This window comes from Halichoerus grypus, chromosome 7, assembly GCF_964656455.1.
Source record: "Halichoerus grypus chromosome 7, mHalGry1.hap1.1, whole genome shotgun sequence".
In the NCBI taxonomy this organism is placed as follows: domain Eukaryota; kingdom Metazoa; phylum Chordata; class Mammalia; order Carnivora; family Phocidae; genus Halichoerus; species Halichoerus grypus.
Window position 1 is genome coordinate 35,028,287 of NC_135718.1, and position 23,688 is coordinate 35,051,974.

At 37.8% G+C, this 23,688-nt stretch overlaps 1 protein-coding gene across 4 annotated transcripts in view; it reads right to left on the reverse strand.

Annotated features, from left to right (window-relative positions):
• HECTD2 (HECT domain E3 ubiquitin protein ligase 2) overlaps window positions 1-23,688 on the reverse strand; it is a 72,388-nt gene that overhangs the window by 36,205 nt on the left and 12,495 nt on the right. For all 4 annotated transcript variants that reach the window (XR_013449679.1, XR_013449678.1, XM_078077374.1 and 1 more), the window contains exon 2: window positions 16,230-16,359. Coding sequence is in view for 2 of the 4 variants with exons in the window: in XM_078077374.1 (XP_077933500.1) it covers window positions 16,230-16,359 (130 nt within the window). In the remaining 2 variants the exon portion in view is untranslated. The remainder of the gene's footprint in view (window positions 1-16,229; window positions 16,360-23,688) is intronic.

Below are 23,688 nucleotides of genomic sequence, written 5' to 3' on the forward strand. Positions count from 1 at the left end.
TCAGTGAAGCTCAATGTTTTTAGTGTTTATTACCTTTTTGAATATATGTAAACCATTTATTTACATCCTCTGTAATTCTTTATTATAGTTTTAGCTTTTTAAAAAAATCAATTTGCATGACATTTTTCTGTTTTTTTCTTTGCAAATATTTGCCCATTCACCGTTTGCCTTTTTGTTGCATTTCATAATCTTTTAATTGTAAAACAAAACAAATACAGAAAAATCTCACAAAAGGAATGGATGGCTTAATGAGTTGTTATAAGATAAACACCTCTGAAACCATTAACCCGTTGAGGAATAGAGTCTTATCAAGTCCCTCCTTGCTCCAATTACCCAGATGTTAGACTTCCTATTTCAATTTTAATTTCTTTTTTAGCTCTTTTTCATTTCTTTTTAAATTTTAAACATTTCCTTCTTTTCATCTTCTAGTTCTCTTAAGGCATTATCTGGTATGTATGTTTTTTTGTGTTCCTTCTGTTTTATTTCTAAATTTTAAAAAATTTTAAAATTTAAAAAAATATTTCTAATTGTTTCCTATAAGTCCAGTTTTATCACTATATAATGTCCCCCTCTCTCTCCAGTAATTTGTTTTAAGTCTACTTTATCTGGTATTAATATAGCCACTACTATATATCTTTTCCCATCCTTTTACTTTCAACCTGCCTATACTGTTATCTTTGAATTGAGTTTCTTATAGACCGCATACAGTTAGGTCATGTTTTTAATCTACCCTGCCAATCTCTTTTAATTGATGTATTTTAGACCATTTACATTTAATGTAATTGTTGATCTATTAGGGCTTAAGTTTGTCATTTTATTTTATTTTTTTTATATTTTTTAAGTTTTTCCTATCTTCTTGTGGGTTACTTGAACATTTTTTAGAATTCCATTTGCTCTAAATATTATGTTATATACACATAACTTATCAGAGTCTACTGGTGTTACCATTTTACCAGTTGGAGTGAAGTGTAGAAATTGTACCTTTTATATCTCTTCACTGTTCTCGGTTTATGATTATCTTATCCTATAGGTAAGGTGTTGTGTTTCTCTGGCTGCTTTTCAGAGGTCTTTAGTTTTCATAGGTTAAATTATCACATGTCTTGACATAGATTTCTTTGGGTTTATCCTGTATGTGGTTTGCTCAGTTTCTTGAACCTATAGGTTTATATCTCTTGCCAAATATAGGAAGCTTTCAGTCATTTCTGAGTACTTTTTCAGCCTACCCTCTTTCTCCTGTCCTTCCAAGACACCAATGACAAGAAGGTATCCTCTTTTGTTACAGTCCCACAGGTCTCTGAGATAATTCACGTTTTCTTTCTAGTCTATTTTCTGTCTATTGCTCAGATTGGGTAATTTCTATTGTTCTATATTCCAGCTCATTTATTCCTGTCTCCTCCATTCTGCTGTTGAGCCCATCTACTAAGCATTTTATTTTGGTCATTGTATTTTCTCAAAATTGTTAATACTTCCAAACCAACCGAACAGGTGAATATTTTATATACTCTAAATTCTACAATGTGAAATGTACATATGTAGAATTTAATTCTACTCTTCTGTAATCAGGATATATTTTCAACTAAGCAAACATAGCTATTATCTAATCATCACGGTAGGAACATAGCTATAAGGTCTTTCCTTCCTTATCCACTCACCCAATCAAATACCTATTCTTGGATCTATAACTTCAATAAACTAAGATAAATTTCATTAGTGTTAGGGTATATTTTACAGTAAAATATCTTTCATATTAGAAGATACTACAGAGATGCCAATTTCTTATAATTAAAAGCAATGATTTTTGACCTTTACTGTAGATCAGAATCACATGGAGAGCTTGTTAAAACACAGATTACTAGACCTTTCCCCAGAGTTTGTGATTCAGTAGGTCTGGGGTGGGGCCCAAGAATTTGTATTTCTAACATGTTACCAGATGATGCTGATGCTGCCAGTCTGAGGGTCACACTGAGAAACACTGTTTGGTATTAGGAGAGAACAATGGTGCTGACAGTACAAAACATTAAATGTCTTTAATTCACTTCTATAACTGATTTTTATACCCTTTATTAAATACGGAAATATCCAATTTCTAGTAATTTTTACTTTAGGCACATATTGGACAGAGGTTCAATTCATTAGCAAGTAAAATTAGAGATTTCTACAAATGATTTCTTATGTTTGGAAATCTTTATTAGTAAGAAAGAAATGGGCATCTCAGCAGCAAAGAAACAGATGATAGTCTCCTCTCTCCAACACTAGTCTTGTTACTAGTGAGGCTCCTCTACAGTTTCTCTTCCTCTTCACCAGGCTTACCCTTTCCTATCCCTTCCCACACACCTTTCCCAACCTGGCTATAAACACCCACTATTAGATACACACAGACTCATTCAAATATAAATTAACTTATTCACTCACAGAGCATATATACACATTTTTATACCCACTCATTTTTATTAATACCATGCTGAGGTGGAAGAAGAGTGAAATTTTAGTTAGTAAGAGAACTGCATTTTGGCAAAGCCTGAGAGTGGGAAGATCTTATATAAGAGAAATAGTAATGCTAAGGCCAAGAGGATTATAGGGTGAAATTAGAACCAGAGGCCCAGACAGGATTTATTTTTAGGTCACAAGGTAACTCAGACTGAAGAATAATACAGAATGTTAACGTACTATGTAAATGGAACTTGAGTCAGAAAGAAAGGCAGATCGTTTGCTCACATTAGTGAATGAAAGCCAAACTACAGAATGTGACATTCAGCTATTAAGAAAGGAAGAACAACAGCTCACAGCTGCTCTCCTGTCCCTAAATACCAAGGCATTGTTTCCAGAGACAGGCTTTCAGTCTGTTCTCACAGATGGTTATTAAAATCTAATTCAAAAGAGAAAATCAATAAATGTGGTGATGAGAGATTAATTAAATCTCAAACTGATATTATAAATAGAACAGGCAATTCTTTGTTCTATCACATGCAGGTTTTTTTTTTTTTTTTTTTTTTTAAAGATTTTATTTATTTATTTGACAGAGAGAGACACAGCGAGAGAGGGAACACAAGCAGGGGGAATGGGAGAGGGAGAAGCAGGCTTCCCGCGGAGCAGAGAGCCCGATGTGGGGCTCGATCCCAGGACGCTGGGATCATGACCTGAGCCGAAGGCAGACGCTTAACGACTGAGCCACCCAGGCGCCCCTCACATGCAGGTTTTTCTGCCATATAGAATACCGTAAATACACTGAAAAAAAGCCAAAATATATTTATCAGTGAAAACCTGTCATTTTGGTTTCATTCAGCCAATACTTGGGAACACTGAGTGCTAAATTGATAAGCAGTAATCATTTCCCTTGCTTTTAATATAGTGCTGCCAATTTTAGTTGGTTGCTTAGAAACATTAAGTAAAACACTTGAAGCCAGTGCAAGAAGAGTAAGAGCTCTGGTGGGGGCTGGAAGTATACTGAAAAAAACGTGAAGATCATAATACAACTATGTATAATGGTGTGAGATTATCAGCCAAATTTTGCCAGCTCACTCACTGTTTTCAAGAAGCTATCATAAGCTGACTCTGGTTGGAAACTAGTAATATGTGGTTTTCCACAACCGTAGCCACCAAAATTAAGACTGACGTTTTAAATCGGCCACATGATTAGGACGCTGAAGGTTGCTCCCGGCCGCGGAGCACAGAGGGCAACGGCAGCCTCAGAGGTAAACAAGAGCCTCTACGGAGGCTGGGTGTTCAGTAGGCGGGCCCTGGGCCTGCTCCTTGTCCCTCTATTGCTGGAAAGGAATTACTGTTTTAAAAGCTTTGCTGCTGGTGACACACTGTTGCAAAATGCTATACTCTAAGCTTTATCCCGAAGAATGTGTAATTAAGTAAATAATAAAGTAACAACAACAACAAAAAGCACCAGCCTTGGAAGTAGGGGACTTGGTCCTGTTGTTGGCTCAGTTACTAACTTTCATAACCTTAGACATGTCACTGAAACTCCTTAGGCCTTAATTTTGCCATTATAACATAAAAGAAATTACCTAAGTCAGCTGTTCCCAAGGTTCCAAAGAACTTCAAGGGCCACCTCATGGGACTGGCTCTGGTGGATGTGCTTATTCAGAGCAGCTCAGTTTTTCTCTGCCTAATATAATGATGCTCTAAGAAAAATTTTAGTTTTCAAAAAAGTGTTTTGCTATGAAAATAAAAAATAACAATAGGTTTGAAAACCACTAGTTTAATAATTTCTAACTTCCACCTCTACAACTATTTAAGAACAAAATGGATAGGACTTATAAACCAATCAAAAGAGTTAAAGACAATTCTCTGTTAGAGAGAACTATATGAGGACATCTAATAGAGAAATTGAAGCAGCATGGACACTTAACATGCATATGTCATCTAAACACCTGATTTTAGTTACGACTTGTGTTCTACAACAGGGTATAAGAAAAAGTTCTAAAAAAAGAGTCAAAAGATCTGGGTTCTCTTTTGGGATTTTACATTCACATGATGTGGTCGTTTTAAAATAAGTCCATAAATTCTTTTATATTCCTTCATGAAAAGATGGGAGTCTAACTTTTCTCCCTTGGAATGTGGGCCAGCCTTAGTGGGTCCCCACTAATGAGAAAATGTGACAGAGAGATGCTGTAGGTTTCGTAGGTTACAAAAGGCAATACAATTTCTGCTTGGCTGTCTCTTTTTGGGGTGCTCGACCTTGGAGTCCAGTCGCCGTGCTGTGAGGAAGCCAAGCAGTCCATGAAAAGGCCAGGGGCAAGTGTTTCAGCTAAGCCTTCAAGGGATTCCAATATTGTGGAAACCAAAACAAATAAACAAGAGCAACCTGGAAGAGTCAGGAATCATGCAGGGAGGGAAAAAATGTAAAAACCTATCACTAGCCTTTCACCGGAACCACCATCTTCCAGTAATTTGCCAAAACCATCAACTCATAGGGCAAGGGGAAAGGCACCCACTACATGTTCTCTAGGCCTTTTAGAAAACATGGCCTTTGGCCACATAGATGCCAATCTACAAGAAAGGTGATATTGTCACCATCAAAGGAATGGGCACTGTTCAAAAAGGAATGCCCCACAGATGTTACGATGGCAAAATTGGAAGAGTCTACAGTATTACCCAGCTTGCTGTTGGCATTGTTGTAAACAAGCAAGTTAAAGGCAAGATTCTTGCCAAGAGAATTAATGTAGGTATTGAGCATATTAAGCACTCAAAGAGCCGAGACAGCTTCTTGAAGCTCATGAAGGAAAATGATCAAAGAAGGAAGCTGAAGAGAAAGGTACTTGGGTCCAACTGAAGCGCCAGCCTGCTCCACCCAACAAAGCACATTTTGTAAGAACCAATGGAAAGGAGCCTGAGCTGCTGGAACCCATTCCCTATGAATTCATGGCATGATAAGCATAAAACAACAACAACAACAACACCCCAAAAAACCCTCAAGATTAAAATACATGCATACATACATACATAAAAATAAAAACCTATCACTAATTTACTTAGAGGGATAAAAGTAGAACCAGGAAATAAGAGGGTTCTATAAAGAAGAAATATTCAGAGAGGGAAAAAAGAATTCTTGTTCATTAAAAGCATATTAGCGGTGGGGCGCCTGGGTGGCTCAGTTGGTTAAGCAACTGCCTTCGGCTCAGGTCATGATCCTGGAGTCCCTGGATCGAGTCCCGCATCGGGCTCCCTGCTTGGCGAGGAGCCTGCTTCTCCCTCTAACCCTCCCCCCTCTCATGTACTCTTTCTCTCTCTCATTCTCACTCTCTCAAATAAATAAATAAATCTTAAAAAAAAAAAAAAAAGCATATTAGCGGAAACAAAATACTTAGTAGAAGTGTTTTGAGGCAATGCCCTAAAATATATAGCAAAAGGATAAAGAAATGGAAAATAGAAGTGAAAAAAAAAAGAAAACTAGGAGTTCAGAAGGTCTGGCTTTTGAATAATAGGGGACCCAGAAAGAAAGCAGCAGCAGATGGGAGGAAATCATCAATAAAAATTTCTAGAAAACTTCTTGGAATTCAAGGACATGAACTACTAGAGGAAAAGGGCCTACCAAACATGTAGCAAAAGGGATGAAACTAGACCCACACCAAGCACAGCTCTGTGCAATTTCAGACTCTCCGAGACAAAGAGATGATTCTACAAGCTTCTAGAGAGACAGATACCTTATACAAAGGACAGGAAGGTGAGAGATGTACTCTGCACACACTAGAACAGAGTGGCCTAAGAGTGAGTAATTTTGATGCCTGCCATCACCAAGATCCTGACTACCTCTGTACTCTTCTTTTGTAACTGAAGATAGAAGGAATAGGTGAGCCCAGCCCAGACTGTTATCTGTACTTTGGCTTGTCTTGCCAGTGGGGTGATGAAACCCCTGTTCTCCATTTCTTGCTGTGCTATCTGAATCAGCTGAGGGCACTCAATTCACCTCACTGCTTTAACCTGGGGTACTCCTGACAGCTGGAGAGGTCGTATTTCTGCCAGACATCTAATACACAGATAGTCCAACAAATCACAGCTCTGTCAGATATGCCAATAGTTGTCCTTTGTTTCCCAGGATTCACTCATGACCTTGCTCACTTCTCCAGAAAGGACTCATACATTCTTGCGGAAGCTGAAGCCAGATCTGATTCAGAGACTATTCAGACTATCATCTCTTCACCTAATAGTGGCAATATTGTCCCTTACACATCCAAGGTTTGTGCTTGCTATTCTGTTTTTCAAAACTAAGCAGTGCGTGTGTGTGTGTGTGTATAATTAGAGATATAATTTAAGTGCTATACTGTTTATAGGAACGTATAAAGACAACAAAACCATTTTTTTAAAAAATCAAGGGAATAGTAGTTACCTCTGGACAGAAAGGAAGGGCAATGCAACTGGGTGGGTTCACAGGAGCTTGTAATATTTGTTTTCTTAATTTTAGCACTAAGTTCATGTGCTTTCCTTTTATTATTACTAAAACCATATGCTACTGTTGATTACATTCTTCTGGATGTGTGATGTTTCAAAGTTTTAAAAATTTGTGCAGTTACCCACGAAATAAGAGTAATAGAAACTCCTGCCCATCACAATCCCTTCCCTACAACTTAGCTGCCCATAATATTATCACTCATATTTACTGAATTTCATAAGGCGTGGAACTGAATGCTTTTAAATGCTTTTTTTCATTTATCCTTACAACCTTATGAGGTAGCTTCTTTATTATGCTATTTTACAGATGGAAAAACAAGCACAGAGAGGTTAAATAACTTTTCCAGGATCATAAATTACAGAGCCAGGATTCAAACCCATCCGGATAAGTTACACACCCATGTATTTTCCACTATTAAATAATGCCAAATCTTCTACCTGCATAAAAACAAGTAGCAAAACTGAACCCTAAATTTACATGGAAGTAGGACCTGGTAAACTATGGAAGGTCAAAACAAAACTCAACAAGGATCAAACAAAATCAATGTTTGAAAATGAAACCTTTAAATCATAAAACTCTGGTGTAGAGGATATTTTACAACTCATAATGCCCCAATTCCTCATTCTATAAATGAGCAAATGAAGGCTCATGAGGGCGAAGTATAATGTCTAAGGTCACAATGACACTTACTGGTAGTAATTAACTCAAATATTCAGTTCTTATTTGATATCATAATTTACAGTGTGTGGGTACGAGGCAGGTAATAAATGAGCTACAAAGGGGCGCCTGGGTGGCTCAGTCGTTAAGCATCTGCCTTCGGCTCAGGTCATGATCCCACGGTCCTGGGATCGAGCCCCGCATCGGGCTCCCTGCTCCTCGGGAAGCCTGCTTCTCCCTCTCCCACTCCCCCTGCTTGTGTTCCTGCTCAACTGAAACAGGGAGACCAGAGTGGATTAGTCATAACAGGTGGTGTTAACATCATTGTCTACAGGGTGACTTTTCTAAACATTTGGCAAAAAATAAAATTGAAGGTGGGAGAGAGAAAGGAAAAAGGGGGGGAAAAAAAACTCTGACTCACAGGACTTTAGCCACCAGAGCCAAATATATTGCAATATATTCATTAGTTTTTGGAGATGTACTTTTTACTAAGTTCAATGATGTTTATGTTTGTAAAACTACAACCAAAAACACAGGCGAAATGTTCTTTTATGGGTCTAGTTATAAAAATATTCAAAAGTCCCTTTTCCAGAAGGTTACCTCTAGTGGAACAGATGTCTTAAGCTGGACATATCTTAGAGAATTTATTATGGAGATGGGTCTGACATTCCAACAGGGAAAACTGACCAGAAACCCAGAAAAACTGTCTCCTGTATATTTCCTCATTCAGTAAACTATTTACTGAGTAAAGACTTTATGTACCATAGAGGCTGGATCCTGGAGATACACAGATGAATTAAAAATTCAAGGAGAATGCAGATGCATTTACTCTCAGACCCAATAATCCCACTTCTCAGAATATCTCAGAAACACAAAAAGACATATGTACAGATTCATTCACTGTGGCATTGTTTAGTAAAAGAATGGACACAACTCATTTCTTTTAATAGGATCTTATTAAATAAGTTATAGTACATCCTATACAGCGGAATACAATTATAAAAAAGAATAAGGGAGCTCTTTATGTACTGATATAGAAAAGTATCCAGGATATACTAACTAAAAACAAGGTGCATATACATATACAATGCATATGCAGTTACCTTTTCCTTAAGAAAAGGTGGGAAATGAGAATGTATATTTTATTTGCTTTCATTTACATAAAGAAACACAGGAAAGAATACAAGACAGCAGGGAAGAATGTAAAAAGAGGATGTCAGAAACATACTGTTTTTATAGTTTTTATTTTTTATTTTTTTTTGAAACACACAAATGTGTTACCTATTCAAAAAATTAACTTCAATATAAAAAATAAAAAGAATAGCTCTTCCCCTCTCCAAAATAGAAGCTTAAGAATTTACTACAGACTAGTAAAGAGACAGATAAGTAAACAAATAAATGCAGCAGGATACTCTAAGTTCTTGACAGATATACTTCTCCCCTAGGCACAGTTAGGAAAAGTCAAGTCCAAGGTACTCACTCTGACCCAGGGAAGGATTTTGGAGATTTAGTCTAAAATCAGTTCATTCTCCATAGAAACCTGGAGATGGGGTCATTTGAGGCTTTGGAGATACTTATTCTAGGGTAAGATTCCTAAAGCAGCTATTTCAAGTCCTTGTCTCTCCCCAGATGGCAAGTCCTGCGCTGGGTTTCTTCTAACAGCTTGTTTCTCTGTCTGCCTCTAAAAGTTGCTCTTGGAGGAACTGTGAAAACTCTGTGGTGCTTCATGGTGTAGAGATTATAGGACACCACCACACAAAGATCCAATCACCATTTGAGCTAAAGACCGCTTTGTTTTTCCCTGAGCTATTTCACAGTGGCAAAGATCATGGGACGCATTTCTCCAGAGTTAGGGAGAAAACTGCAGGGCTCACTATGTCCTATTAGGGCTCTTCTAGAGTAAACTCATGAAATGCACTGAGCTGGGAGAGGAACAGTGTCCTTGAGGTAAACGTTAGAGTTCCTGTCTACTCTTTTCTGAATTACCAAGAGTGCAAAGACATTATAAAAGAGATGGGGAGAAACTGCTTCATTTCTTTTAAAGATGTTCTGTGCTGTTTAAAGATGTTTCAAAGAAGTCTGACAGGGGGCATAATCACTTTAGAAGGAAGATACAAAAGAATAAGAGAGAACGTAGTGCTAATCCCCCTCCACCATTACTTACCATTTATATTGTTTTTCTGAAGATGTATCATCCCTAACAGCTGTTGTAGTAGGTAAAACTCCTACACTTCTCTGATCTCCAAAAGGACAGCCAACTCGACAGGCAGACCTAGTCATGTGATCTACAGGGAGGAAAGGCATCCCTCAGCTGTTAGGTAAACCCACGCTGGGCTTTTGCAGCTTCTCTAATACCACTTGAAGATGAGATGGGGAGACAAGCTGTTAGAGAATACCCAGCATAGGTCCTGCTACCAGAGAAGAGGGAGGAAACTGTAATAACTGCCAAGAATGATGCATCTTTGAGAAAACAATCTTACTGGCAAGTAAAAGAGGCTTCCCAAAAGATAAGGAATTATAAACATACTTACATTGGGAAGACCTGACTAACTTCCCATTCAATAAAGGAATTCTTTCTGCAGCAGCCCTGACATATGAACTCCAAGTCACACCTGAATCCAGGTGGCATCCAGACAAAACAGCTGGGAGAAGTCAGCACTAGGAGTTCCAATAAAGTAAAAGAAGTCTGCTAAGAGGTCTATTCCTCTAGAGTGGTGTATACAAATACTCCAAGTTCAGGTTGGGGCTGAATCCAGATTCCATAAGACTGGCACAGATGAGAGGGAAAAAGAGACAAGTGTGGCGGCTCAAACAGATGGACCATATTCAGAGTCAATGCATCCACCCAAGGAGGAGGCAGGTAGGTTGTGGGCAAACAAGTTGGTTCAGACATCAGGATTTTAGTATAGACAGAATGGAATAAGAATCAGCGTGGAAGAAAAGGCTATTGAACTTGAACAAACAGTCCAAACGAAAAAGGTTAGAGCTATTCATGACTTTCTTTTTGACTATCATTCTCCATAGCAGACATTTCAAAGTCCTTAAGATTCTCAACACTGTTGTAGGCTGAACTGTGTGTGTCTGTCACACAGATATGTTTGAAGATATTTTGAAGTCCTAAACCCTAAGACCTGTGAATGTGACCTTATTTGGAAAAAGGGTCTTTTTTTTTTTTTAAAAAAGATTTTATTTATTTATTTGACAGAGAGAGACACAGTGAGAGAGGGAACACAAGCAGGGGGAGTGGGAGAGGGAGAAGCAGGCCTCCCGCCGGGCAGGGAGCCCGATGCGGGGCTCAATCCCAGGACCCTGGGATCATGACCTGAGTCGAAGGCAGATGCTTAATGACTGAGCCTCCCAGGCACCCCCCCGCCCTTTTTTGAAAGATTTTATTTATTTAGAAAAAGGGTCTTTGTAGATGCAAGCAAATTAAGATGAAGTCATACTGGATTAGGGTGGGCCCTAATTCAGTGACTGGTATCCTTACAGGAAGAGGGAAATTTGGACACAGAAAGACATACAGGAAAGAATGCCATGTGAAGGCAGAGGCGAAGATTGGAGAGACGCATCTACAAGCCAAGAGACACCAAGGATTGCTGGTAATCACCAGAGGCTAGGACAGAGGCATGGAACAGATTCTAAGAACCTTCAAAATGAACCAATTCCACCAATGCATGGATTTCAGACCTCTAGCCTCCAGAACCATGAGAGAATAAAATTCTGTTGTTTTAAGCTATCAAGTTTATGTTCTATGTTATAGCAGCGGAAGGAAACTAATATACCTTCCAAGGAGATTAGTGAATTCAAGGCGAGAAGAACTGAGTTTCCTACTTCCATTTCCTCTTCCTACTTCCTCTCTTCCCTCTAATTCCACAGTGTGAGTAATAAGTGCTCTCCTAACCTTGCTGGAGCTGACATCTCAACCCCTATGCTTTGCATTTTTCCTTGATCCTATCCTCATACCACTTCTCTATTCTACTAGTTCATTTTATTATTCTATTTTCCTACTGCAACTTTAGTCTCTCCCTCTGTATTAGATCCTTTCCCTTGACCACACTACGCTGCAAGACCCTGCTTTTCTTTCAGTTCAAGCTAATCTTCAGTTCAAGCTAGGCAGTCTACATTGCCCCTACATCCTCGCCACTAATCTGCCCCTTAACTTTCTATAATTTGAATTCTCCTCATACCATCCTACTGAAACCATTCTTTTAAAAGTCACCAATAAATACATTAAACAACAAATCCTTGGCATTGTCTCAGTGCTTATTCATCTTGTCCTCACTTAGCAATGACATCGTAGACCAAATCCTCTTCTTTAAATTTTCTTTTCCCTTGATTTCTCTTTTTCTTAAAGATTCATTTATTTATTTTAGAGAAAGAGAGTGCGCGCGTGCAAGTTGGGGAAGGGGCAGAGGGAGAGAATCTCAACTAGACTCCCCACTGAGCATGGAGCCTGACGCAGGGCTCCATGTGGGGCTTGATCTCCCGACACACGAGATCATGACCTGAGCTGAAAACCAAGAGTTGGATGCTTAACTGACTGAACCATCCAGGCGCCCCTCTTCTCCCCTGATTTCTAAGTCACAGCACAACACGGTTCTTTTCCCTCTTTCAAGACTCACTCTCTTTTCTTATACCAACTCTTCTTTTAATGAAGGCCTTATCCAAAACTACCCTTGGCTCTCTTCCTTTTTCTATGTCTGCCATTCATTAGCTATGTAAGTTCATGCAGGGCAAGTCACTTAAAACTCTCTGTGGCTTAAGTTTTCTTGACTTTGAAATGGGAAAAGAATTCCAACCTTCAGCTGCAATAAGGACTAAACGGATTCACATATGTACGGCGCTCAGAACCAGGAGTGGCGCATAGAAAGCACGATATGGAGTTACTGTTGCAGCTGATGTTACTGCTTTGGCACATCCGCTCTGAGAGCTATTTCCTCCATCCTGGGTTCTCTCTTGTTTGACTCTATGCAATAAATACAGCGGACCCTTTAACAATGTGGGGGAAGGGGCGCCAACCCCTCGTGCAGTTGAAAATCCATGTATAACTTTTGACTCCCCCAAAACTTAACTACTAATAGCCTACTATTGACTGGAAGCCTTCCTGATGACATGAACAGTTGGTTAACAATGTATTTTGTATGTTATATGTATCATACACCACCATATTCTTAAAATAATAAGCTAGAAAAATAAAATGTTGAGAAAATCACAAGGAAAATACATTCACTGTACTGTACTATCTTTATTGAAAAAATCTGCATATGAGTAGATCTATGCAGTTCAAGCCTGTGTCATTCAAGAGCCAACTGGTCAACTGTACCTGTAAGACCCTCTGATGGACAGGTAACTGCCTGGGGCCTGCGGGGATTACAAAGGTATTTATTCCCGCATGGAACATACAGTCTAAGAGTTCATAGTATTCGAATGATAACACATAAGACGGCGTGACTGATAAGAGGTAATAACAAAAGAAAACCTAAATGGAAAGTCAAAGGAGGGAAGAACTATATCTGGTTGGAGAGAATCAGCAAAGGTTTAAGAAAGAAGTAGCTTTGAAGGACAGGATGTGTCAGATGGAAAAGAGGGGAGAGTGCATTCCAGGCAGTGGGAACAAACTGGCAAAATCTCTGAGGTAAGGTATGAGGCATCCAGGAGAATAGCTAAAATGTAGTTATATGTAGGAGAAAAGTGGGAGATCACGTTGAAAAGCTGTCATATTTTGAACGTCCTTGAGCGTCAAGGTAAAAATTTTTTATTTAATTTTGGAAGCATTAGGGAGTATGAAGATGATGTAATTAGAGTTGTATGATTAATGTGATATGATTAATCAGGCAAGAGAAACAAGTCAATCAGGAATTTCCTCTATCTGTCAGATAGAGGAACAAGGGTTTTGTCACAAAATGTGGATTGAATTTTGGTTCTGACACTTAGCAGTGACCTCAGCCAAGTCATTTACCCTCTCTGACCCTGTTTCCATACTTATAAAATGGTGTGATAAACAGAAACTAAGATCGCCGGCATGAGTCTCAGCTTTCTGGTGTCCCATCAGGATTACATTGCATTACATGACAAAAGGGACTGTGCAGATATAAATAATTAATTGGCTCACCTTAAAATAGGGAGATTATCCAGGTACGCAAAACCTAATGACATGAGACCTCTACAAGCAAAGAGTTTTCTCCCACTGGTTGCAAAAGACAAAGTCAGAGAGACTGGAAACATGAAGGGGATTCAACACAAGGGCTCCTGCTACCAGCCTTAAAACACAAAGCTACAATATTCCAAGAGGGTCTGTGAGCAGAGGTGGCAGACTGTATAAGTGGTCTCTTTAGGAGCTGAGAGCAGCCCTGGCTGATAGTCAGCAGGGATTCTGCCAGCAACCTGAAGATGCTGGGAGGAGGATTCCTCCCCAAGAGCCCAGCCCAGCCAACACCTTGTAAGACCCTGAGCAGAAAACCCAGCCACACTCACCAAGACGTCTGACTTAAAGAGCCATCAGCTAATAAATGGGTGTTGCTTTTAAACCATTAGGTTTGTGGTAATTTGTTATACAGCAATAGAAAACTAATACAACAGGGATTCTAGTATCTATTCTATTTTATGTGATTGTTGCAAGGCTCAGATAAAGTAACGTATACACAAATAATACACGAATATAATTTACAGTTGTTATCTAGTTAACATGTCTAAAATATATATCATTTCTCTCAATTCCTCTCCCCATCAAATAGGCTCATTTTCTTTATTTCTTTAATGGTACCACAATTGCAGCTTTGTTTTGTTTTGTTGTGGGTTGGGGGACTGACATGAAGGGCACTAGTGCCTCCTTGGAGTCAGACTGAGGGGATAGAACATGCGTGTGTGTATATGTGTGTACACTGAGTGCATAAATACAGGAGGAAAGAAGTTATCAAAGGCAAAGGTTGATAAATGAAATAAGGTAAATGCTAACCTGCAAAAGTTAGCACTAGCATGGAGTATCAACCGAAAATCTGTGTGAGAAGAATTTATGCCACACACAGCTATGGACACAAACAATTTACCAAAAACTATGTCCTTACACATTTCTAGGATTGTTCTATGTTGTTTGGGTGCAGGGACATTTAAACCTTTGCAGATTTGTTTTGTTATAGGCCAGGGGAAATTAAAATTATGCAAGTAATTGATGTTTCCTGTGACAAAACAATACAGAGTTGTACAGAGAAATAAAGCATATTTATAATACACACCCAATTCTACTCTCCCGAGGAAACCATTAAACCGATTGGTGGGCATCCTTCCATACCTCTTTATATGCTCAAAGAAGTATAAAAGGTTTCCCTACTCTTAAAAACCTGGAGTCATATTCTACCTATTATGTGTAACTTGTGTTTTTTATTTTACAGTGTACTGTGGGCACTTCTCCTAGACACTTTATACACATATCACATTTTTCTTAATAGAGACATAGTACTCTAAGTCAGCCCTTCATAAAAGTGCCAATTTTCACATTCTGTAGACAACATCACAGATATAAATCCTTTCATTCTCTGCAACCACAGAGGAAAATGTAAACTTTTTATTGTAATTTGTACTTCTTTAAAAACAAGTGAGATTGAGCATCCTTTCACATGTGTAGTTATTGCTCATATTTTTCCTCTTTTGATTAGTCTGTTCAGATCCTTTGCCTTTTCTTCATTGGAATGTTCATTTTATTGATTTATTAATAGTCTTTATGATCAAGGATATGTTTTTCACAGACTATGTATGACATTTATAGGTGTTTATACTTTATGACTTTAAAATATTCCTACAGAAGTTTTAAATTTTCTTATATACTGAAACTTGTCAATTTTTTGTTTTATGGCTCTTGGCATTGTTATCATGCCAAGAGATTTTTTATATAAATAACCTCCTGTGTTTTCTTCTAGTACTTTTGTAGTTTAAAAAAATCTCAAGTTACTATTTTCAACAGGTTAGCCAGTCATCCTAATTCCATTTTTTGAATAACTGAATACCACTTATGTACTATATATTTTACTGATTTATTTGGCTGTCTTTGCGGCAGTACTGCAATTAAAATAGCTTTATAATATGTGTACTACAGGGGAATGGGCTCCCTCATGATTTTTGCTTGCATCTTCTTGGACACTGATTCTTATAGATCACATAGAGCATCATTTTAATATCTCCGCCCCAAAACTGCTGAAAAATGTATTAAATGTAGAGAGTAAACTGGGTATACCTGACATCTTGCTGTTTTTCCATCCCACAACCTTTTAGTCTTTTGATAAAGTCTTACAGTTTTCCTCATATGGGTTTAGCTCACTTTCTTTTAGGTTTATTTCTAAGTATTTCATTATTTTTCCATCAAGTCTTCTAATTGATTATTCCTCAAGTAAAGGAAATATACTGAATTTTCATATATTTGTATAGTGTCTGGCTGCCTAACCAAATTCTATTATTCATGAGCTTTGTATCTCATTCATACCTTACCCTAGGTAACAATCACCTAAAAATAACAATTTTGCTCCTTTCTGTAAATATTTATACAGCTTATTTCTTTTTCATATTGTATTAATTAACTTCACCTACGAAAAAACTACTTTTTAATAGTTTGATAATATATTTTCAGCCAAAATCCACAGACTATGTGTACTTTTAACAATCATCATTATTATTATTTTACCATTCTTGATGTTAGGGAAAACAAGATGTGTAGGTGAACTTCTGTTTTCAGCGGCTTCTTTCTTCTGGTTAACAGTTGAAATAAAACTGCTAAAAGTGGAAATTTGGCCTTTGGATCCTCTGTCCAAACCCTAAAAACAGAAAAGTTAACATTGCAGCATGATTCCCACTAGCTATATTTAAACTATTTTATTGCAGAAATTCATAAACACTTAAACAGATTTTAACTTGATGATATATGATATACAGATAAAATATGTAACACTGACTTACCTTTCCTAGGATCAAACTGTTTTAAATATAAAATGAAAATAGTTGTGTCATACCTACAAATTGATAAAGTTTGGAAATAGGGTATTAATAGTATCTTCCTTATAGGGTTACTGTGAGGTCTCACTGAAATAAGCATATAAAGTAACTGGCACAGCCCCTCGTATATTGTACATGCTCCACTCATGTTAACAGCTCTTTTAAATTTGTATTTATTTTTTTTTAAGATTTATTTTATTTTATTTATTTGTCAGAAAGAGAGCGAGCACAAGCAGAGGGAGCGACAGGCAGAGGGAGAAGCAGACTCCCCACTGAGCAAGGAGCCCGATGTGGGACTCGATCCTAGGACCCCGAGATCATGACCCGAGCCGAAGGCAGACGCCCAACCGACTGAGCCACCCAGGCGTCCCTTAAATTTGTATTTAGATAACACTATTTTTACGAGCTCCACAAATATTATTTTCAATAGCTAACATGCATGTGATACTTCACATGTTGATTCATTGAAGGTTTTCTTGTCTTTTGATGCAACTTTAACCATTCAGGTAAAAAGATAAACCTTTTAGAGCTCATTTCTGTCTATGCACTGTGATTATACTTTGGGTGTACCAGGATTAAAAAAAATAATGCTAACATAATAAAGGCCATAGGTGAAAGACCCACAGCTAATATCATCCTAAATGGGGAAAAATTGAGAGATTTCCTCTACGGTCAGGAACAAGACAGGGATGTCCACTCTCACCACTGTTATTTAACATAGTACTGGAAGCCCTAGCCTCAGCTATCAGACAACACAAAGAAATAAAAGGCATCCAAATCAGCAAAGAAGAAGTAAAACTTTCACTCTTTGCAGATGATATGATACTAAACATAAAAAAACCTGAAAGACTCCACCAAAAAATTGGGTAGAGCTGAAAAACGAATTCAGTAATGTCACAGGATACAGAATCAATGTACAGAAATCTGTTGCATTTCTATACATCAATAACGAAGCAGCAGAAAGAGAAATTAAGGAATTAATTCCATTTACAACAGCACCAAAAATAATAAGCTACCTAGGCATAAACCTAACCAAAGATGTGAAAGCCTGTACTCTGAAAATTATAAAACACTAATGAAAGAAACTGAGGATGACACAAAGAAATGGAAAGATATTCTATGCACATGGACTGGAAAAACAAATATTATTAAAATATCTATACTACCCAAAGCAATCTACATATTTAATGTAATCCCTACCAAAATATCAACAGCATTTTTTAAATTTTTATTTATTTTTATTATTTTTTTTTAAGATTTTATTTATTTATTTGACAGAGAGAGACAGCGAGAGAGGGAACACAAGCAAGGGGAGTGGGAGAGGGAGAAGCAGGCTTCCCGCAGAGCAGGGAGCCTGATGTGGGGCTTGATCCCAGGACCCTGGGACCATGACCTGAGCTGAAGGCAGACGCTTAACCAACTGAGCCACCCAGGCGCCCCCAGCATTTTTTTTTAAAGAGCTAGAACAAACAATCTTAAAATCTGTATGGAAATACAAAAGACCTTGAATACCCAAAGCAATCTTGAAAAAGCAAAGCAAAGCTGGAGGCATCACAATTCCAGACTTCAAGTTATATTACAAATCTGTAGTGATCAAGACAGTATGGTACTGGTACAAAAACAGACACATAGATCTATGGAATAGAATCGAGAACCCAGGGCGCCTGGGTGGCTCAGTCGTTAAGCGTCTGCCTTCGGCTCAGGTCATGATCCCAGGGTCCTGGGATCGAGTCCCACATCGGGCTCCCTGCTCGGCGGGAAGCCTGCTTCTCCCTCTCCCACTCCCCCGCTTGTGCTCCTGCTCTCGCTATCTCTCTCTCTGTCAAATAAATAAAAAATCTTTAAAAAAAAAAAAAAAAAAGAATCGAGAACCCAGAAATGGACCCACAACTATATGGTCAACTAACTTTCGACAAAGCAGGAAAGAATATCCAATGGAAAAAAGACAGTCTCTTCAACAAATGATGTTGGGAAAATTGGACAGCCACATGCAGAAGAATGAAACTGGACCACTTTCTTATATCATACACAAAAATAAATTCAAAATGGATGAAAGATCTAAATGTGAGACAGGAATCCATCAAAATCCTAGAGGAGAACACAGGCAGCAACCTCTTTGGCCTTGGCAGCAATTTCTTACTAGACACGTCTCAGGAGGCAAGGGAAACAAAAGCAAAAATGAACTAGTGGGACTTCAACAAGATTAAAAGCTTCTGCACAGCAAAGGAAAGAATCAACAAAACTAAAAGGCAAGCTATGGAATGGGAGAAGATATCTGCAAATGACATATCTGATAAAGGGTTAGTACCCAAATCTATAAAGAACTTACAAAACTCAACACCCCAAAAATGAATAGTCCAATTAAAAATGGGCAGAAGACATGAATAGACATTTTTCCAAAGAAGACATACAGATGGCCAACAGGCACATGAAAAGATGCTCAACATCACTTATGAAGGAAATGCAAATCAAAACTACAGTGAGATATCCCCTTATACCTCCAGAATGGCTAACAACAACACAAGAAACAACAGGTGTTGGCGAGGATGTGGAGAAAGGGGAACTCTCTTATACTGTTGGTGGGAATGCAAATTGGTGCAGCCACTCTGGAAAACAGTATGGAGATTCCTCAAAAAGTTAAAAATAGAACTACCCTATGATCCATCAGTTACACTACAAGGTATTTACCCAAAGAATACAAAAATACTAATTCAAAGGGATACATACACCCTTATGGTCAGAGCAGCATTATCTACAATAGCCAAATTATGGAAAGAGCTCAAATGTCCACTGACTGACGAATGGATAAAGAAGATGTGGCATAGATACACATTGGAACATTACTCAGCCATAAAAAAGAGTGAAATCTTGCCATTTTCAACAACGTGGATAGAGCTTGAGAGTATTATCCTAAGTGAAGTAAGTTAGTCAGAGAAAGACAAATATCATTTGATTTCACTCACATGTGGAATTTTGAAGCAAAACAAATGAACAAAGGGAAAGAGAGAGAGAGAGAGACTCTTAACTATAGAGAAAAAATTAATGGTTACCAGAAGGGAGATGGGTGAGGGGATGGGTTTGGGTTAAATAGGTGATGGGGGAAGAAAAGATAATGCTAAGCATTTAGGGATCCACAGGTGCATGTAACAGTGCAACCTTCCTATAGCACAGAATCTATCCGTTAACACACATTCCACAAAATAATAACTATAAAGTCCATAGTATGTAGTTCATCTGTATTTTATAATTATAAATAAAATATTACCAGGGCAATATTCAATTATGGAGCTACCTCAGGGTTTATTCTCAGCTCTAGCTCTTTCCAGCTTACTGATGCTTAATAGAATATAACTTCTTCCTTAATATTCACTCCCTTACTCTAAAGGTAATTTCTTTGCTTTCACAATAGTTTCTTTTTCCTCTCCTCCTTCCTAACCCACTGAACTGATTTCCATTTGCCTTTTCAGAATCAGCTCATATACCATATAGCAAAAACATTTACGATTACCAAGGATTGACTCTCTCACATTTCCTACTCTCTTGGGGGTGGGGGGGCACCTGATTCATTCTCATAGAGCCACAAGTAGAAATTCTGCTTGCGTCCTGACTAGATTTAGGCTCAGTGAAGACGGATTAATATTTCTGTTAGGATTAGTCTACATGATCCAGCCTATTAGACATATTGCCTAACTAAAACAAAGTAATCTAATAGATGTAGGGTATGAATCTGGTTTCAGAATCATAAACAGTATCATCTAGGGTCTTGTACAAAACCTACAACATAATGAGTGGTTCAACAAATGACTATTCCTGTGATAAAAGCATAGTAAAACAAATCACTTATTGAGTACTTGCTATAGGCTTGGTGCTATATTAAATACCTTAACATACCATTCTTATGAGATATGTATTTATATCCCACTTTATGAATAAGGAAATTGAAGTACCAAGCCCAAGTTCACAGAGTTGGTAAGTAGGAATTCAAACTCTGAATGACCCTCAAGTCTCTACCTTTAAACCACCATATATTAAAGTCTCTCAATATAGTAGCTATCACTTATTAAGAGTTTATCCTGTGACAGTAGGTATGTTACACATAACAGCTTGTTTCCACAACAACCCTTTGTGGCTATTATCTTCTCGACTTTTACAGATATATGCTGAATGAAATTCGGTAGCTTTAGGAGCAACTCAAGTAAGCAGAGGAAATCGACATAAGGAGAAAAACTAAGTGTATTTTAAGGAAATGATGTCCTAGCAATCTAGGAAAGACTCAATATTTTATTTTCCTACTTCTTCCTCTACGCTTTCTCCATAAAAGAAGGTCCCAAAGAACATTACTTAGTTCACTTGTGGAATCTCTGAATAATAAAAAATAACAAGTAACTGATTCAATCAACAAATCCATTCAGCAGCTATCAATTCTAATCTCTAATAGATTTATAATACAGATTCCTGAGGAGAGAGAAAACTGGAGAAAGAGATAAGACAGTGATACCCAATATTTTTCTGGTAAATTACATAATTTGTATAATCTTGGTAAATTATAGCAATACACTCAAATTCACAGAACTAGTATGTTGATTAGGAAAATAAAATCAAAATAAACTATACATTTGAAAAAGTAATTCAATCTTACTATAAATATTAGGACACTTAAATAAAAATTTTATTAACTACTAGGGCCAAGTTTGCTTACTTGTATGTTTTGTTCTATAGAACATCTTAAATACTAGTGGGAACAAATTTGATCCACTATATATTTCGTTTATACGTAGTAATTAATAAAAATAACCAATTTGTGAAATGAGATCAATGAATGGCCTCTTAGAAATGGAGCTATGCTGACTTAGCTTTAAATATCTTCAATAATTTAGTATACCAAGGGCGGTTTTTGTTTTTTTCACTGCTAACTGTCAAAGACAGTTAACTGTTATCTAAGACTGAGCAACAATAGGATTTAGGGAGCAGTGTGGTTGAAACAGAGAATCAGAAAGGGAGAATGGCCCAGTGAGATGAGACTGGAAAGACAGGCAGGAACCATATCATGAAGCCCTCAAGCTATGGAGTAGAGATGATGTGCTGGATGGAAGGCGAAAGGGAAAAATCACTGAGGACGTCTAAGCAGGGAGCGACATGATCATACTTGTATCTAGCAAAATTACTCTGTTAGCAGTGTAGGGAAGAGGCTAGAGGGAATAAAACTAGAAGCTAAACCAGGCCTTGGAGGACGTTATATCAGAAGAAATAAAGTCTGAACCAAGACGAAAGGGAATGAAGAGTCATGGAAGGCTGGGCCAAAGCAATGGCCAAATGTAACAACTACTTCAGTTCCAAATGTGAAGCATAATGAGAATCACAGAACCCTTCCATAAATTACAAAATAAATAAATAACATAAAATGCTTTATTTCAAAGTTCAGGAGAACAGGCATACTTTGACACCTCACCATAAACAAGAGCGTGTATGGTTTAAGAATATGTAAAAACTTGAAAATTCTAGACTGGGTTTTATAAGACTATGATTTTGTGAGTGACCAGAAAAGGAATCAATGCTTGCTAGGCAAAAGCCTGTTTCTCATGCCAAAATAATGGATTTTTTCCTAACTGACAGGGTTATCATTATGCCACAGTTATGTAGCATTGTTATGCAAAACTAATATAAGGACAGAACTGTGGGAAACAGAGGCATACCTCCTTTTATTACTCTTTATTGCATTCTACAGATACAGCATTTTTACAAATTGAAGGTTTTGGAAACCCTGGATCAAGAGGTCTATCAGCACCACTTTTCCAAAGCATTTGCTTACTTTGTGTCTCTGTGTCACATTTTGGTAATTCATGCAATATTTCAAACTTTTTCATCATTATTATTATGGTGATCTATAATCAGTGATCTTTGATGTTATTACTATAATTGTTTTGGGGCACCACAAACCACACCCATATAAGATGGCAAACTTATTTGATAAATGTGTGTGTTCTGACTGCTTCATGGACCGGCTATTCTCCCATCTCTCTCCTCCATGGGTCTCCCTATTCCCTGAGACAACAATATTGAAATGAGGCCAACTAATAACCCTACAATTGCCTCTAAGTATTTATGTGAAAGCAAGAATTGCATATCTCTCACTTTATATCAAAAGCTAGAAGTGATTCAGCTTAGGGAAGAAGATACGCTGATGTATGAAATAAGCTGAAAACTAGGCCTCTTGCACCAAACAGCCAAGTTGTGAATACAAAGGAAAAGTTCTTGAAGGAAATTAAAAGTGCTACTCCAGTGAACACACAAATGATAAGAAAACAAAACAGCCCTACTGCTGATATAGAGAAAGTTTTAGTGGTCTGGATAGAGGATCAAACCAGCCACAACATTTCCTTAAGCCAAAACCTAATCCAGAGCAAGACCCTAACTCTCTGCAATTCTATGAAGGCTGGGAGAAGTGAGGAAGCTACAGAAAGTTGGAAGCCAGTAGAAGTTGCTTCCTGAGGTTTAATGGAAGAAGCCATCTCCATAACAAAAGTGCAAGGGAAGCAGCAAATGCTGATACAGAAGCTGTAGCAAGTTATCCAGAAGATTTAGCTAAGTTAACTCATGAAGGCGACTGCAGTAAACAACAGGTTTTTCAGTGCTATTTCAGACAAAATAGCCTTCTATTGGAAGATGATTCATCTAAAACTTTCGTAGAAAGGAGAAGTAAATACCTGGTTTCAAAAAACAGGCTGATTCCCTTCTAGGGGTTAATGCAGCTGGTGATTCTAAGTTGAGGCCAATGCTTGTTGACCATTTCGAAAATTCTAGGGCCCTTAAAAATTATGCTAGATCTACTCTGCCTGTGCTCTATAAATGGAATAATAAAGCCTGGGTGACAGCACATCTGTTTACAACATGGTTTACTGAGTATTTTAAGCCCACTGTGGAGACCTATTGCTCAAAAAAAAAAAAAAAAAGATGTCTTTCAAAATATTACTGCTCATTGACAATGTACCTGGTTACCCGGGAACTCTGATGGAGATGTACAATGAACTGACTGTTGTCTTCATGCCAGCTAACACAACATCCATTCTGCAGCTCGTGGATCAAGGAGTCACTTTGATTTCTAAGTCACATTTAAAACATACATTTCATGAGGCTGTAGCTGCCCCAGATAG